The 16,454-nt window shown below is 34.6% G+C and overlaps 1 protein-coding gene across 7 annotated transcripts in view; it reads left to right on the top strand.

The window, feature by feature from the left end:
- Positions 1–16,454, top strand: part of USP25 (ubiquitin specific peptidase 25) — a 164,343-nt gene that overhangs the window by 56,836 nt on the left and 91,053 nt on the right. For all 7 annotated transcript variants that reach the window (XM_025282229.3, XM_025282221.3, XM_025282223.3 and 4 more), the window contains 2 exons: positions 2,194–2,356; positions 10,372–10,458. In XM_025282229.3, coding sequence (XP_025138014.1) covers positions 2,194–2,356; positions 10,372–10,458 — 250 coding nt within the window. The remainder of the gene's footprint in view (positions 1–2,193; positions 2,357–10,371; positions 10,459–16,454) is intronic.

Here is a 16,454-nt window from a genome sequence, read left to right as displayed (position 1 = left end):
CGAGTTCCTTGTGAGAGTTGATAGTTGGGCAGAGATTACTGCTGCTAATGTTAGATCACTCTTAAAAGTATAAACTGTTTATTTTTAAATATGTGAGTTTACTTTGACCTTTACATTTTAATGTATCGTGTTTTCTGCTTTCCCCACCCCCAACCCTGCCGTATGTGATTTAATTGATTCCCAAAGAAAAACTCTATCCTATATTCATATAAGTTATTTTAAGTAATACTGATTTGGAATCTAATGCACTGTATCTAAGGTCATATTACAAAGTCAGAGATGAGAAATCTTCTGCTTCTCGTCCATAATTAAGGAAGATAGCTGTATTAGTTTGACATTGATCTAATAGAGCAAAATCTTTAGGATAAAAATAGTATAGCATGAATGGGATTTTTTTCAAGAAGCCAAAAAGTTGAAAAATCTCTTACTAAGATTTTTGGAGTGAACATAAAATGAGTTATTCATGATAATTTGGAACAGTAAGTAACACATGTCTTGAGTAGGCAAAATGCATGATTAGTTTATATGTAGGGATTAGGGTTTTTCAGCATTTTCTTGCTTAAGAGAAAATGCTATTAAGCATTCGGTTCAGTTCAGTTCAGTCGGTCAGTTGTGTCCGACTCTTTGTGACCCCATGAATTGCAGCACGCCAGGCCTCCCTGTCCATCACCAACTCCCAGAGTTCATTCAGACTCACGTCCATCCAGTCAGCGATGCCATCCAGCCATCTCATCCTCTGTCGTCCCCTTCTCCTCCTGCCCCCAATCCCTCCCAGCATCAAAGTCTTTTCCAATGAGTCAACTCTTCGCATGAGGTGGCCAAAGTACTGGAGTTTCAGCTTTAGCATCATTCCTTCCAAAGAAATCCCAGGGCTGATCTCCTTCAGAATGGACTGGTTGGATCTCCTTGCAGTCCAAGGGACTCTCAAGAGTCTTCTCCAACACCCCAGTTCAAAAGCATCCATTCTTCGGCGCTCAACCTTCTTCACAGTCCAACTCTCACATCCATACATGATCACAGGAAAAACCATAGCTTTGACTAGACGAACCTTTGTTGGCAGAGTAATGTCTCTGCTTTTGAATATGCTATCTAGGTTGGTCATAACTTTCCTTCCAAGGAGTAAGTGTCTTTTAATTTCATGGCTGCAGTCACCATCTGCAGTGATTTTGTAGCCCCAAAAATAAAGTCTGACACTGTTTCCATTGTTTCCCTATCTATTTCCCGTGAAGTGATGGGACCAGATGCCATGATCTTCGTTTTCTGAATGTTGAGCTTTATGCCAACTTTTTCACTCTCCACTTTCACTTTCATCAAGAGGCTTTTTAGTTCCTGTTCAGTTTCTGCCATAAGGGTGGTGTCATCTGCATATCTGAGGTTATTGATATTTCTCCCGGCAATCTTGATTCCAGCTTAAGCATTAATGCACCATTAAGCAGTACTGTTAGCTGTGTTTAGATATGTTTTAGATATTCTGTGGATGTACTTATTTTGAGGAGGTTTATCTTTTATTATTCTGATATGTAGGTGTTTACTGCAGTAGATTTTTCTCTAGGCAAACTATTGGGGAATGAAGTGAACACATAAGTATTCTCTCCCTTTATTTTTCAGTAGCTTTTGTAGAGTATGGCTATGTAGAACTGAAATGAACCCTAGAATTTACCTTAACTTTTTTTTAAATAGAAAAGGAAATTAATGATCAGAGGGATGAAAGTGCAGTGTTTTTCAATTTTTAATTTTCTTGGTGTTTCAAAGAAATTCTAGTAAAAACTAATCATTATATTGTAAATATGTACTTCAGTACAATGATTTTTCAGAAAACTTATCTAGGTACTATATTCCTGATACTAAGCTTCTAATTTGTTGAAATATAACTTAATATATCTATTCCTATTATGTAATGCTATCTTTTTGCGATTAAAATCTGTTTTCTGAGGAAAAACTGCTGCCTGTGTTTTGATCTATTAGCATTGCTACTACTATGTTCTTGAAAACTAGAACTATGCTATGTTCTAGAAAACTATGCTATGTTCTAGCCTCCACTTGAGTAAATTTAGTGTTAAGTATTCTTTTTCCAAATGCATTGTCTAGACCTTAATTTATAAAAATCCTTAGTTTATAGTATGCTGTTTTCTACCGTACAGTGCTAAATTAATGCTGTATTTTTTCACCATTATTTTCTACCCATTGTTTAAGAGTTCTTGAGGCCAGCATAGCGGAAAATAAAGCATGTTTGAAGAGGACACCTACTGAAGTTTGGAGAGATTCTCGAAACCCTTACGATAGAAAAAGGCAAGACAAAGCTCCTGTTGGACTAAAGAATGTTGGCAATACTTGCTGGTTTAGTGCTGTTATTCAGGTAAGAATCTTTATGCAGATCTTATCTGGTGGGCCTGGCAGCAGTGAAAAGTGAGTTGGAGTTGTGTTTCTTTTTAGTTGTTATATATCTACATACACACATACACACACACAGACACACACACTGCAAACAAGGTTTTAATATGCCTTTCTACTAACTTAGTTTGGTGATTGCAGTATTCCCCACTCCACTTTGTTCTTCATTCTCGGTATGGACTTTTCACGATAAAACACTGCCAATGCCTTATTCAGAATTAATTTCTCCTCCTTCTCTGTTGTTGGGAATTGTTGTCAGAGTGAAAAGAAAATATTTTTATATATAAATCCCTGCAAATTAGGAAAGGATATAACCAAGATGGGTCTTCCCTGGTGGCTCAGATGGTAAAAACAAAAAAATCTGCCTGCAATGCAAGAGACCTAGGTTTGATCCCTGGGTTGGGAAGATCCCCTGGAGAAGGGAATGGCTACCCACTCGAGTATACTTGACTGGAAAATTCCTCGAATAGAGGAGCCTGGTGGGCTACAGTCCATGGTGTCACAAAGAGTCGGATGGGACTGAGTGACTAACACTTCACTTCATAACCGAGATATGAAACCAAGACTGTTTTTGTGTGTGTGTGTGAGAGTCAGATCAGATTTATTTATATATAATAGAAAATATCATTCAATAATTATAATCGTTTAAGTACTTTTTTTTATAAAAGACATTTTATTTCAGGAGGAACTAGATTGAGAAGTAATTCTCAATACATATATGAGAATGAAAGAATAAAAATAAATTAAGAATAACATTTTCTAACTTGGAATTATTTATTGAACTTTTTATTCTAAAATGAAAAATATTTGTATGCATAGATAACCATCTTCTCAGTTTGGACTAGTGTTTTTTTTTTAACTCTTACGTGATATGACTATTGTCATAATTCTTTAGTATTCTCAGACATTGGTAATGTTATCTTTCAAATTGTGAAACCTTAAACTATTAACAGTCTCCTTAAGTAAAATAATCTATGAATAATAACATGCTCTTAGTTTTAATTACTCTTTAGGAAAATTAATATTTGTGCTTAATTTCCTAATATAGCTGAACTGTAGCTCATTTAGTGTTTCTGATGAGTCTTTTAAAATCAGTAGGTGTTTTCTAATTTACATTCCTTTACATTTAAAATACCTCTTCATTTTGTCTGTTTCCAACCTGAATACAGTATTAACTTTCATATGATATTAAAGCAACTAACAAGTTATTAAATTTTTCTGTTCTAAAGATTATTAATTGTGTTCTCTAGGTGATTAATTTGTTGTTTTTTTTTTTACTTCAGTGTTATAATTTCCAGCTCTTTTCTGTCTTTGCTTCTGGCAAATAGTATTATATAATTTGATCTTCTTTGGTTTTCTGGTTTCATGCCTCACTTTTTATTCAACTGTGGTACATACCAGTTAAAAACACGATATGTTATATGTTTTCCAGGCTATTAAAATATTAAGGAATACTTGGAATTAACATGAATTTGTAATAATACTTTTGTTTTTGGTCTTGAGAATGCATTAATTATCCACTTACATGCTAGCAATATCTCAAATTTTATTTGCTACATTAATACTTGCACCACTAGTAAATTCTTTTGCATTTCATTGTTTAAATTTCATAATTTAGTTTTCACTTTAAAATGTGAAACAGTTTTAAGGCTGTGCTCTGAGTGCCTATGAGTATGTTTTGCTGCCTGTATTTGGATGCTACCTTCACACTATTATGGCCAGTAAATGAGGCTCATTGATTAGCAACTTCTCTTAGAAAACTATAAGAAGTAAGAAAGTGCTCACAGAGAATCAGTATTTGTTAGTTAGAATAGGTGCTTTAAACATCTAGAAGAAATAACAGATAACCTTGAAAATTTTGGCTTCTAATGAAGTAATAGTATACTGTTTTTTTTGGGAATGTAGAAAAACAGTAAGCTTCAGTTTAGGAAATTGTGGATGGCAAAAAAAATTGTCTAGTGCTGACATTGTTTTGTTTTTGAATGTAACTTTAAAATCTCTTAAACCATTTAAAGTAGCTTTTAATTTTCACTTCTAGTAATTGAAATACTTTATTTTTTCATCCCTTGACATTTACTTAATTCAGCAGACATCTAAAATATGTTTATCATAATAACTGGAACTTTTCACTTATGAAAGGAACTTTGGGTAGGAAATCTGTATTAGTGTTGGGAAGTTTAAAAATTTTTTTTCAAAGCAAGTTGGAACTTGTTCAAATTGTGACATAAATGCACTGTAAAGTTTCAGTTACAAAAATTTTCTCAGGGATGGAATTTACTTAGTTGGCAAGACTAGTGTGAAGCAACTGGGAATTCTCTTCTTTAAAAGTATTTCTACCGATTATAGTTTACAGGAATCATAAACCTCTAACTTCAGAGTAGGTGATGGGGGTAAGCTACAGAAGGTACAGCTTTGTTGTACTTGTTCCTTTAAGTACTGAGACCTAAGTATTTTGGAAGAAAAGAGGAACAGGATATCAGGAAGGGATTGTTAGCAAAAAGAAATTGTGCAGAGAGTGGCTTACATAATCTTTTGGATGCTAACAATATCAGCCTGTCTTTAGATTGGGTATCAACCATTAACTATTCAGGATTATTTTTATCCTGTTCAAAAGCAACTTTTATGTAGATGGTACTGATTGGGGCTGCTTTTTCTACTCTATTCCTCTCTCTAGTTTGGGGTGTTAAGTTCAAGTAATTCATGAGTTCTCATGACCCTTAGCACCATTCCCATCTGGAATCCTCTGAGATGCTCAGAAGCAAGGTGCTTCTGCTTCTCGGTTTGCCTGGCACAGTCCCAGTTTATTCCTGTTGTAGATGCGTCAGCACTTACTAATTCATTGTAGAGCCCTTTTTCATCCTCAGAAGAGTTGTGGATTGGATGATAAGGTTTATGAACCTGAGTCAGTTAAGTTCAGTTTTATCCAAAGTCTACATTTTCCTACATTCCACAGAAGGAGAGAGTAGTTGTCTGGTGCCTCTCTGTCTGGGCAGGCCATTGGGATTTAATTGCTCTGTATACAAACTTTCATCTTTTAATCAGGCCACTCTGTTTTTCTCACACTTTGAAACTTATTTGTTACTATTTCATTTTTAAGTATTAATAATCCACGAAGGAGAATTTATGTTGGTTTTCCTTAGTATCTTTCATCATAGAGAGTTTATATCTCCTGCTCTCTTGTCATCGCTTTTTTTGTTTTCCATAAATTATGTATTTAAACTCGCACCTTCCATGAGTTTAGCCGCATTCTTAACAGATTTCAGAATTCAGATATTGGCTTTGAGCTCAATAAAAGGATACTGTTTTCAATGTGTATGACTCACAAATGTAATTTAGACAGTAGTGGCGATTAGACTTGACCACCCCTTATGAAGAAATACGTTGACCAATATTACTATGCCCGATGTAGAATATAGATTGGGACTTAAAATGAGTTCCTGTAATTTGTTGTGATAATCCATGGTCATAAATTCTGCTTTGGGTAATGGCATATTAAGTTCTTTTCAGCCATCCACTTGGTCATATATTGCTGGAGTCTTAAAAACAAAGATGAAACCAGCATTTTGAAGGTGTTGTAAGCCCTAAAGCATTGAGGAATTTTGAGGCTACACTTTGAGAGAACAGAATTTTCAGAGAGTAAGCTTCACATTTTGGGCTGTTTTATCTTTGAGAAAACATCTACTTCTGCTTTATTGACTTTGCCAAAGCCTTTGACTGTGTGGATCACAACAAACTGTGGAAAATTCTTAGAAATGGGATACCAGACCACCTGACCTGCCTCCTGAGAAATCTGTATGCAGGTCAAGAAGCAACAGTTAGAACTGGACATGGAACAATAGACTGGTTCCAAATAGGAAAAGGAGTACATCAAGGCTATATATTGTCACCTTGCTTATTTAACTTATATGCAGACTACATCATTGAGAATTGCTGGACCGGATGAAGCAAAAGCTAGAATCAAGATTGCTGGGAGAAATATCAATAACCTCAGATATGCAGATGACACCATACTTACGGCAGAAAGCAAAGAAGAACTAAAGAGCCTCTTGATGAAAGTGAAAGAGGAGAGTGAAAAAGTTGGCTTAAAGCTCAACATTCAGAAAACGAAGATCATGGCATCTGGTGCCATCACTTCATGCCAGATACATGGGGAAACAATGAAAACAGAGGCTTTATTTTGGGGGGCTCCAAAATCACTGCAGATGGTGAATGCAGCCGTGAAATTAAAAGACACCTACTCCTTGGGAGAAAAACTATGACCAACATAGACAGCACATTAAAAAGCAGAAACATTACTTTGCCAACAAAGGTCCTTCTAGTCAAAGCTATGGGTTTTCCAGTAGTCATGTGTGGATGTGAGAGTTGGACTATAGAGAAAGCTGAGCGCCAAACAATTGATGCTTTTGAACTATGGTGTTAGAGAAGACTCTTGAGAGTCCCTTGGGCTGCAAGGAGATTTAACCAGTCCATCCTAAAGGAAATCAGTCCTGAATACATTGGAAGGACTGATGCTAAAGCTGAAACTCTAGTACTTTGACCACCTGATGCGAAGAAATGACTCATTGGGAAAAGACCCTGATGCTGGGAAAGATGGAAGGTGGGAGGAGAAGGGTACAACAGAGGATAAGATGGTTAAATGGCAACACCAACTCGATGAACATGAGTTTGAGTCAACTCCGGGAGTTGGTGATGGATAGGGAAGTCTGGCGTGCTGCAGTCCATGGAGTCTGAAAGAATCCGACATGACTGAGCGACTGAACTGAACTGAACTGATCTTTGAGGCAATTTCAGAAGTTGCTGCTGATTGCCTGGAAGCTAAGCAGAATTTCACACAAGCTTGAAAGCCTTGGAAACACCTGAAATTTTCAGTTGAATTCTAAAGGGCTAGACTCTAGGATTAACTGAGAATTGAGAAGAGGCCAGGCTTTATAACTTGTGAATCCCAGCTTAAGATCATCTCATAATTGATTGGATCAAGGTAATATAGGATTGCAAATGTTTTAGTCTTGCTGCCTGCCAGAAGGAAATGTACATTTTAGTGAAAGATAATACCATCTTGAGCTTTGAACTTTCTCCAGTTTTTTACATACAGTGCCTAACACTCAATCATTCATAATTGGTCATATCAGAAAATAAGACATGTCCCCAAATTAAGAGAAAATAATGAATAATTAGAAATATAACTATGTAGTGAAAAGTTAAAATTGAATGGTTTGTTATATAACTACTAATATGCTTAAGGAATTAGAAGCATAATTAAGAATTTTTGATAAAAAACTAAGAACTACAAAAAAATTTTAGAGCCGAAAAATATCTTAAGTTAGGGTATCGGGATGAATTTTTCAGCATATTAGACACATCTGAAGGATACACAGCATGACCAGAGAATTAGTCAACTGGTCAGTTTGAGGAACATTTTCACACTAAAGCCATGAAATACAGATGAGAGCATAGAAGAGATATTTTGGACATGGAGTAAATTGTACTAACACAATTTATTTGTGGTTCCAGAGGGAAACTAAAAAGGAAGTAGGATAAAAACAGTATTAGAAGAGATGACAAAGAATATTCTAACTTGATGAAAGAAATCAAGCCACAGATTCGGGAAGCAATAGGAACCAAGTAGTATGAACATAAAGAGTACTGCACAAAAGTACATCATAGTAAAATAGAAAAAACTCAAGACCGAGAAAACCCTAAAAGTAGCCAGTTGGAAAAAGATATATTGCTTCAATAAAGGAGCAAAAATAAGACTGACAGTTGGCTTCTCAACAGAAATGCTATCTTTAATGTGCTGGGAAAAGATAACCGGCCATCTCAAGTTCTATAACTAGTAAAAGTCTTTTGAAAATGAAAACCTCCACAATTTTGAGCTTAGCAGAAGCTGAAATAATTTGTTACCAGAAAGACCCACACCAGGGGAAATCTAAAGGGTGTTCAAAAAGAAGAAAAAATATTTTTCAGTGGGAGCTCGGAGCATAGAAGTGGATTGAGCCTCTTTAGATTTGTCATTCTTTTTCCTATATAAATCCCTTGTAAGAACAGTCCATACTTTGACCTCTACTTTTATCCCATTTCTTTAGGACTCATTGCTGCTACCCTACCATTTTATTGGAAAGGCGACTTCCCAACTGCTAAATATAAAGATTATTTTCCTGCCCTTACCTTCTTTGGATGTGGCAACCTCCAACCTTTACTAATCTCCTTCATGAAATTTGCCAGTAATTGATTGATGTACTTCAGAATCTCTGGTACTTTATATCTTTGTTGAGAAATTCTGTACATAAACATTTTTTAAAGCTCTGCTGTTACTCTGATGCACAACTATGGCACTGAAACACGTATAATATCATATAAGAAACGAATCGCCAGTCCAGGTTCGATACAGGATGCTTGGGGCTGGTGCACTGGGATGACCCGGAGGGATGGTACGGGGAGGGATGTGGGAGGGGGGTTCAGGATGGGGAACACGTGTACGCCCATGGCAGATTCGTGTTGATGTGTGGCAGATCCAATACAATATTGTAAAGTAAAAAAATAAATAAATAAATTAAAAAAAAAAGCTCTGCTGTTACTCTGATGCACAACTGTGTTTGAAGGCTTTCTCTACTCCTTTTTCTTCTATGCCCTCAGACTCGCCACTTCTATTACTATTCATATTTTGTTTTATACTTCTTTTTCCTTTGGCTTTTAAATGCTTCTTAAGTTTCTAATTTTGGTCTATTATTGTATTCACATTCTTTCTAGTTTATAACATGTACTCTCATTGTTTTAATTTGCAATCACAAGATAGTATTAAAGGCGGAGACGACTTGGTATGTTTTATTCTCTGTTGCCTGTCTTCCCTGTGTCTGGCATGTAGTGGGTGCTCCATAAATGTTTGTTAAAAGAATGAGTAAATGAATATGTTCATATTGTTTACTAAAATACTTCAGGTCACAATTATCAGTTTTATGGTTTTACCTTTCATATATAGGTCTTTGATTTGCATCTCTATATATCTGTATCTGACTCTATTTATAGTGGACCAGTTTTCCCAAAATCCAATACTAAACAAATTTTTGTTTTCTTATTGGCTTATAATGCTATGTTTATTTCCTAGCAAGTTGGCTAGCCCATCTTTTACTAAGATTGTAATGCATCATTGCCTCCTGTACAATGATTTTTGAACTTCATAAACTATGACTCACAGAAAGGAATACATTTTACATTGTAAAACACTTTACACATACATATGAGAACATATGAGAATTTCACCAATGAAAATTTTATAAATAATATTCTGGTAAATTTATTCTTTGTGACATGTTCTTATATTTTACATTACATTTTATTTCATTTTTTAGAGTTGATATTTATCTTGACATTAATGGATTGCAAACTATAGTTTAAAAGGGTAGCTCCAGGAGACTTTTCCATGAGCATCTTTCCATATGCTTTCATTATACTCTATGTGATCAGTATTACTGTATCTTTGCGTGACACTGCTGTTGTTTTAATTAAATATTGTTTCCTTCCTAAGCTGTGTCTCCTTGACCATTAGTGATAATACATAATTTCTTTGAGTCTCTATAACCTAGCATCTGGCCTATAGATTTATTTGTACTGTATTTTTGTAGAATTGATACCTCTAGAAAACTCATTGTACATAACATGTTGAAAAAGTTCTTGAGTTTGCATTTGTATACATTTAATTTTGAGGAAACTGTTTAGGCACATAGAAAACTTTTAATAATACATATTATATTTTTTGTGTTGTCCAAGTGTAATTTTCTGCTTTGCAATACAGTAAATATTGTTAATGATCAGGAATATGTCAAAATAAAAGAAGTGTGACTTTTTCTCAGGGAGAAAATAGGCCTTCTTGTGTTAGTGGGAAATATTCTGTATATAAAACGAATCTCTCAGACTAGTCATATTTTTATAGTTCTGTTAATAGAATTTTCCCTTTGGTTATCTTAAATTGTTGTTCTTTTTCAGTCATTATTCAATCTTTTGGAATTCAGAAGATTAGTTCTGAATTACAAGCCTCCATCAAATGTTCAAGATTTACCCCGAAACCAAAAGGTAAAATTATGAAAGATTTTCAAGTCGAGTATATTCTTTTGTGTTTGCTTTTGGTGCCATGCCATGTGCCTCATTGTGCCTAACCCTTTGCAACCCCATGGACTGCAGCCTGCCAGGCTCCTCTGTCCATAGAATTTTCCAGGAGTCGGTTGCCATTTCCTATTCTAAAGGATCTTCCCAACCCAGGGGTGGAACCCATGTCTCCTGTGTCTCTCACAGTAAAGGTGGATTCTTACCTGCTGAGCCATGGGGGAAAGTTTGCTTTTGGGATATTTGTGAAATCAAATCTGAAGCACTGTCAAATTTGAATGTCAACCTGTTAATCTCAACTACAACAGTAACTTATTATTCTTGGTCGGTATATTGTAAATATGAATTTTTCTACACATGTGTGTCAGTAATAGGCCAATTTTTTTGTTTCATTTTAGTAATTGCTTTTTTCTTCTTTTTAGAATGTTAGACTAATAGGCTATCATTTACAATTCAGGGTCTTTCCTCCTCAAAAAGTGTGTGGAAATCAAACATTTTTCATTTATTTCTGTAGACGAACTCTTTAAAAGTTTAGCTTTACCCTATTTTTGCAGTGTGAATCTACAATTTCTAATATTGTTAGGCAGTGTAATGTGACAGAGAGCACAGAAGTCAGAGCCACATTGCCCGGGTTCTGGACCTAGAGCTAGTTACTTGATCTAGTAGCTACTCAGTTTTCTTATCTGAAAATCGAAAATAATGACAGCAATTGTTTTATAGAGTTTCTGTGAGAATTAAACGAGATAACAAAACATTAAAGAGCTTAGAAGTACCTGGTACATAGTGGTAGCTTACAGTTAAAGTTGTCCTGAAGAAGATTTAGGTTCAGGACCAGGGACCAAGCTTTATCACTCAGAGCTTTTGTGTGGCAGAAGTTTTATTACAGTGAAAAGGGACAGAGAATGCTTCTGACATAGACATCAGAAGGGGAACAGAGAGTGCCCCACTTGCTAGTCTTATCCAGGCCTTATATGCTTTTACCAGACTCACTCCCACAACAAACATCTGAAATTAAGAAGATTAGAACAAAAGAAAGGTCTTACCAGACCCACTCCCACAACACATGTCTTAAGATACCAAATTAGTCAGAAGGTTCTTGTTAAAAAGAAGAAACATGTCCTTGAGCAGGATACATTGTTATATAATCATTAGTACATAATCAAGTGTTTTTGATTAGTACATAATCAATTGTTTTTCATTAAGGAAAAACACTTCACTTTCACTTTAAGGAAAAACATACCTTTGAGCAAGATGAGTTGTTTTATTGTGTAAAGAAAGTGAAAGTGAAGTCGCTCAGTCATGTCCCACTCTTTGTGAGTCCATGGACTGTAGCCCACCAGACTCCTCAGTCCATGGAAATTCTCCAGGCAAGAAAGAGTACTGGAGTGGGTTGCCATTTCCTCCTCCAGGGGATCTTCCTGACCCAGGGATTGAACCTGGGTCTCCTGATTGCGGGCAGACGCTTTACCAACTGAGCCACAGAACTTCCCTAAGGAGAAACATACCTTTGAGCAAGATGAGTTGTTTTATTGTATAAAGTTAGTCTTAAAGATTGTTGTCATAACAACTCAAGAGTTTAAGAAAAAACATGTGACTAAAACCAAGCAATGTAGAAAAAAACATTTTGTCTCTGTCTCCTCCTTTAGAGCCCCAGACCCCTTTCTCCTCCTTGAGAGCCCAGACTCCATATCAACCTACCTATGAGTTAACTCTCAATAGTCAGTACCAGGTGTCAGCTATTGCTAGTTATATTGTTCATATTAGCTTTTCAAAAGATAGGACTGATTCACATTCAGAAATTCATACTTAATGAAAAAGATTAATTATGGAGATGATATGCTTGACTGTAAGACATAATGATCTTATCATAAAGAAACTAGCCATAAAGACAAAGACAAAGAAGTGAAAAGTTTTAGGTTTCAGTAAAGTGTTGAACTTTTTGTGATCTTTTGTTAGTTGTAATGATACATTATTGTGTTTTCTTTTTAGTCTATCATTTTGATAACAATTTTTCCTGCAAACATTATAAATGTAAAACATTTATAATGCAAGCTGATGGGACTATAATTTGATTTTTAACCAGCTTTTTGGGCTGTAATCTTTAGCCATAAGTGTCAAATTAATTGAAAACCATTTTCAGAAGGGATCTAAGATCACCTGACCAACTACTTATACTTCCAGAGAAATTAAGCAAACCCCTTTCAGTCATAACAGTTTTTACATGAAACTTTATGGACTATTGCCTCTGTTAACGATTTGGTTAGTTCTTTCTTTTGATGTTTTGGTTAAAGTTTATTTATAATTTACATGATTATTTAGAATTATTACTTGCAGTTAGATGTTCATAAGTATCTTTTTTTCCCTATTGTATCTTAACTTCTTTTTTGTTCCTGGATTTTAGTACTTTACAGAGTTTAGCTTTCTTTTATTCTTTAAATAATTGAATAAGAGCTACTTAGTTTTATAATCTTACTTGATATCAATGCCTATGTACTAGAGTTTGGGGTCATGAGAATGTTTAGCTGAATACTAGAGAAATGTATGAATCCAATCTTTTAACACCTTTCTAGGGAAATTTCTCTTAATGGAAGGGTCTGCATGTCTAGGTATCCCTTTAGTTTAAGAAAATAAAATAATTTTAATAATAATTACTGCCATTGGGAAAAATCACTCAATAAGAATACAATGCAGTTTTATAAAAGATTGTTCTACAAATTGGATATTCCTTTAATTTCACATGATGACAGCAATACATACTGTAACTTGACAACGTTGAAGCTAACATGTGAGATTTAGAGGTAGCCACTGATTAGTGTTACCGTTCAATTCAATTGACGTGATAAAAGGCACAGGTTTCAAAAAGGTGTCAGTGTAACCTTAAGTCACTTATTATTTAATAATCAATTTATAGCAAACTCATCTAGTGTTTACTGCTACACTGAGTCTGAAAAGTCTGAGTAGCAGTAAACACTGAAGGTTCACTTTGATCAAATCACAGAGATGTATTTGCATACATTATTGAGCAGGATATTTTTTTATTAGCAATTTAAAATTGCAGCAAGCATTATATGTCTATTGATTGATAGAATGAAATGAAGTCTTTGAAATCAATTTGCATTTGAATAGACTTGTTTATTGCTTCTAGAGGCTGAAACTAATTTTATACATCCATATTTATTTGTGCTATTTGTAATCTTAATGTCTAGGAGAACTGGGAGACTATTAGAAATTTAAAGATAGATTCTCACTGTAAACATCTCATCCTTCCCCATTCCCACACATAATCTCTTTTGGGTTAAAAAACCACGAACTGATGGGAAAGCATATATTAAATGTTGGCAAAACAAAGAGGCATAAGCTTATAATATTTAGAGGTAATCACCATATAATTAATAACCTTATTAATCATAAGGTTATATTATTTAAAGCCTTGATTTAGGGTGAATGTTTTCAAATAAACAATATTCTCTCTACTCAGAAGTGAGAAGCATATGAGAAGGAAATGATTTGGGGTTAATACCATAAATATATTATTGAGCAAATATCTGAGGGAGTTTTGAATTTTAAAATAAAAAGAGGCATTCTGGAATTTTTGTCTTTAGCCGTGAAGGTGTAACAGAAGCTGGATTTACAAGTTTTAGCAAATTTTTAAGGATTCAAGGCGTATGGATTATGTTTTCCAACCACAGTGAAATTAAGTTAGAAATCAACAACAGAAAGATATCTAGAAAATCCCCACAGTATTTGGAAATTATTTACACTTCTAAATAACCCCAGGAACAATGAACAAATCAAAATGGAAATTTCAGGGTGTTCTGAACTGAATAAAAATTAAAATGATGTATCAAAATTAGATAGCTGTAGCTAAAAGCAGTGGTTAATGGAAAATATATGAACTAAATGCCTTATTAGAAAATAGAGTTTCAAATTAGTGGCATTAGATTATGTCAGAAAATTAGAAAAAAAAAGATCATTAATTTGAAAGAAGAAGAAAGGAAATAATAAAGATAAGAGCGTGAATCTATGAAATAGACATCAGGGAAACTAAAGAAAAATTAATGGAATCACAGGCTACTTCTTAAGAATATTGGTAAAACTGATAAACTTCTAGGTAGACTGAGCAAGAAAAGAGAAGAAACAAATAACCAAAATAAATGAAAGAGGTGCACATTACTGCATATTCTGCAGACAGTAAAAGAGAATAATGGAATATTATAAACAACAGACAAATATTTTGAAAGCCAAAGGCTATTGAATGTAACTGATGAAAAGATAAGCTGTGTATTTCTATATTAAATTAATTTTTTAGTTTTGAACTTATGCACCAAAAAATAAAATCAATAGCAATAAAGTTATTGGTGAGTTATACCACACATTTAAGGAAGAAATAATACCAATTCTCTACAAGTTTTCTCAGAAAATTGAAGAAATAAAACTTGCAAATTTACCCTGTGAGACCAACATTACACTGAAACCAAAAGTAGAAATATATATTTCAAGAAAAGAAAACTATAGACCAATATTCCTTATGAATAATAGAAGGAAAAATTGTCAGAATTGGGGCAAGTTGAACGATGCAATACATGTAAAGGACAATACCTCATTGACAAGTTGTATTTGTTCAGGGCTGAAAGATTGGTTTAGTGTTTGGAAATGAATATAATTCATCATAGTAACAATTTAGACAAGAAAAGCCATAAGACTAGCTCAATAGATGAAGAAAAAGGATTTGACAAAAACTATATCTATTTATGGCAAAATCTCTCTCAGTAGCTAGGAATAGAAAGAAACCTTTTTATCTTGATGAAGCTCATTTATGAGAAACCTGCAAATATTTATAATACTTAATGGTGAAAGACAATCCTTTTCTTCAAAGATCAGGGACAAGCAAGGATGTCAGGCCTCACTACTTTTTTATTAAACATTAGCGATCTCAACCAGTGCTATATGGCAAGAAAAAGAAATAAGCAGACAAATTGGAAAGGAAGAAACAAAGCTGTCTTTTGGTGTATATGACTGATTGTCTATGTAGAAAATCCTAAGTACTCGACCAAAAAATAGGTGCTAGAATCAAGGGGTCAGATCATTTAGCAGTGTTACATGGTACGAGGCAAACATGCAAAAATCAATTGTAGAGGCTTCCCTGGTGGCTCAGTGGTAAAGAATCTGACTGCCAGTGCAGGAGACATGGGTTCAATCTCTGATCTGGGAGGATCCCACATGCTGCAGAGTAACAAAGCCCCAGTGCCCCACCTACTGAGCTTACATGCCCTAGAGCCTGTGTATTGCAACTGGAGAGTAGCCCCACTCGCCACAACTAGAGAAAAGTCCATGCAGCAACAAAGCCCCAGCACAGCCAAAAATAAATAACCAAATTATTTTAAAAATCAATTATATTTCTTAGTACCAGCAACACACAATTGGAAATAGAAATTAAAAAATGATTATGTAAGAGCATAAAAGATGGAATATTAGAGGGAAAGTAGATAAAAGATACAGAAAACTACAGAAGATCACTGGGAAAAATTAAAGAAGTAGAGAGATATACTATGTTTATGAATCAGCTGAGTAAGTATTGTTAGGATATCAATTGTCCCCAGCTTATGGAATGAGTGCAGTACAGTTACAGTTTTGGTTGGCATTTTCATAGGAGTTGGCAGATTGTAAAATTTATATGGAAAATCAAGGGATATGGAATAGCCATAGCAGTTTTAAAAAGAAAGGCAGTGTTAGAAGAATTATCAGGCTACAGTGATCAAGACATTATGTTATTGGTGAAAAGATAGTCATATAGATCATTAGGAGACAGTAGAGTGTGCAGAAATATAACATACACATAGGGGCAATTGGTTTTAATCAAAGTTGCCCCAAAAATTGAGTGAACAAAGGAAAATCTTTTGAACTAATGATGTCATAGGAAGAAAAATACTTTTCAGCCTCTACAAGACATTATATATGAAAAAAAT

This window comes from Bubalus bubalis, chromosome 1 (assembly GCF_019923935.1).
Source record: "Bubalus bubalis isolate 160015118507 breed Murrah chromosome 1, NDDB_SH_1, whole genome shotgun sequence".
NCBI lineage: Eukaryota > Metazoa > Chordata > Mammalia > Artiodactyla > Bovidae > Bubalus > Bubalus bubalis.
Note: the sequence above shows the minus strand (reverse complement) of the source record. Positions and strands in the feature narration are given on the sequence as shown.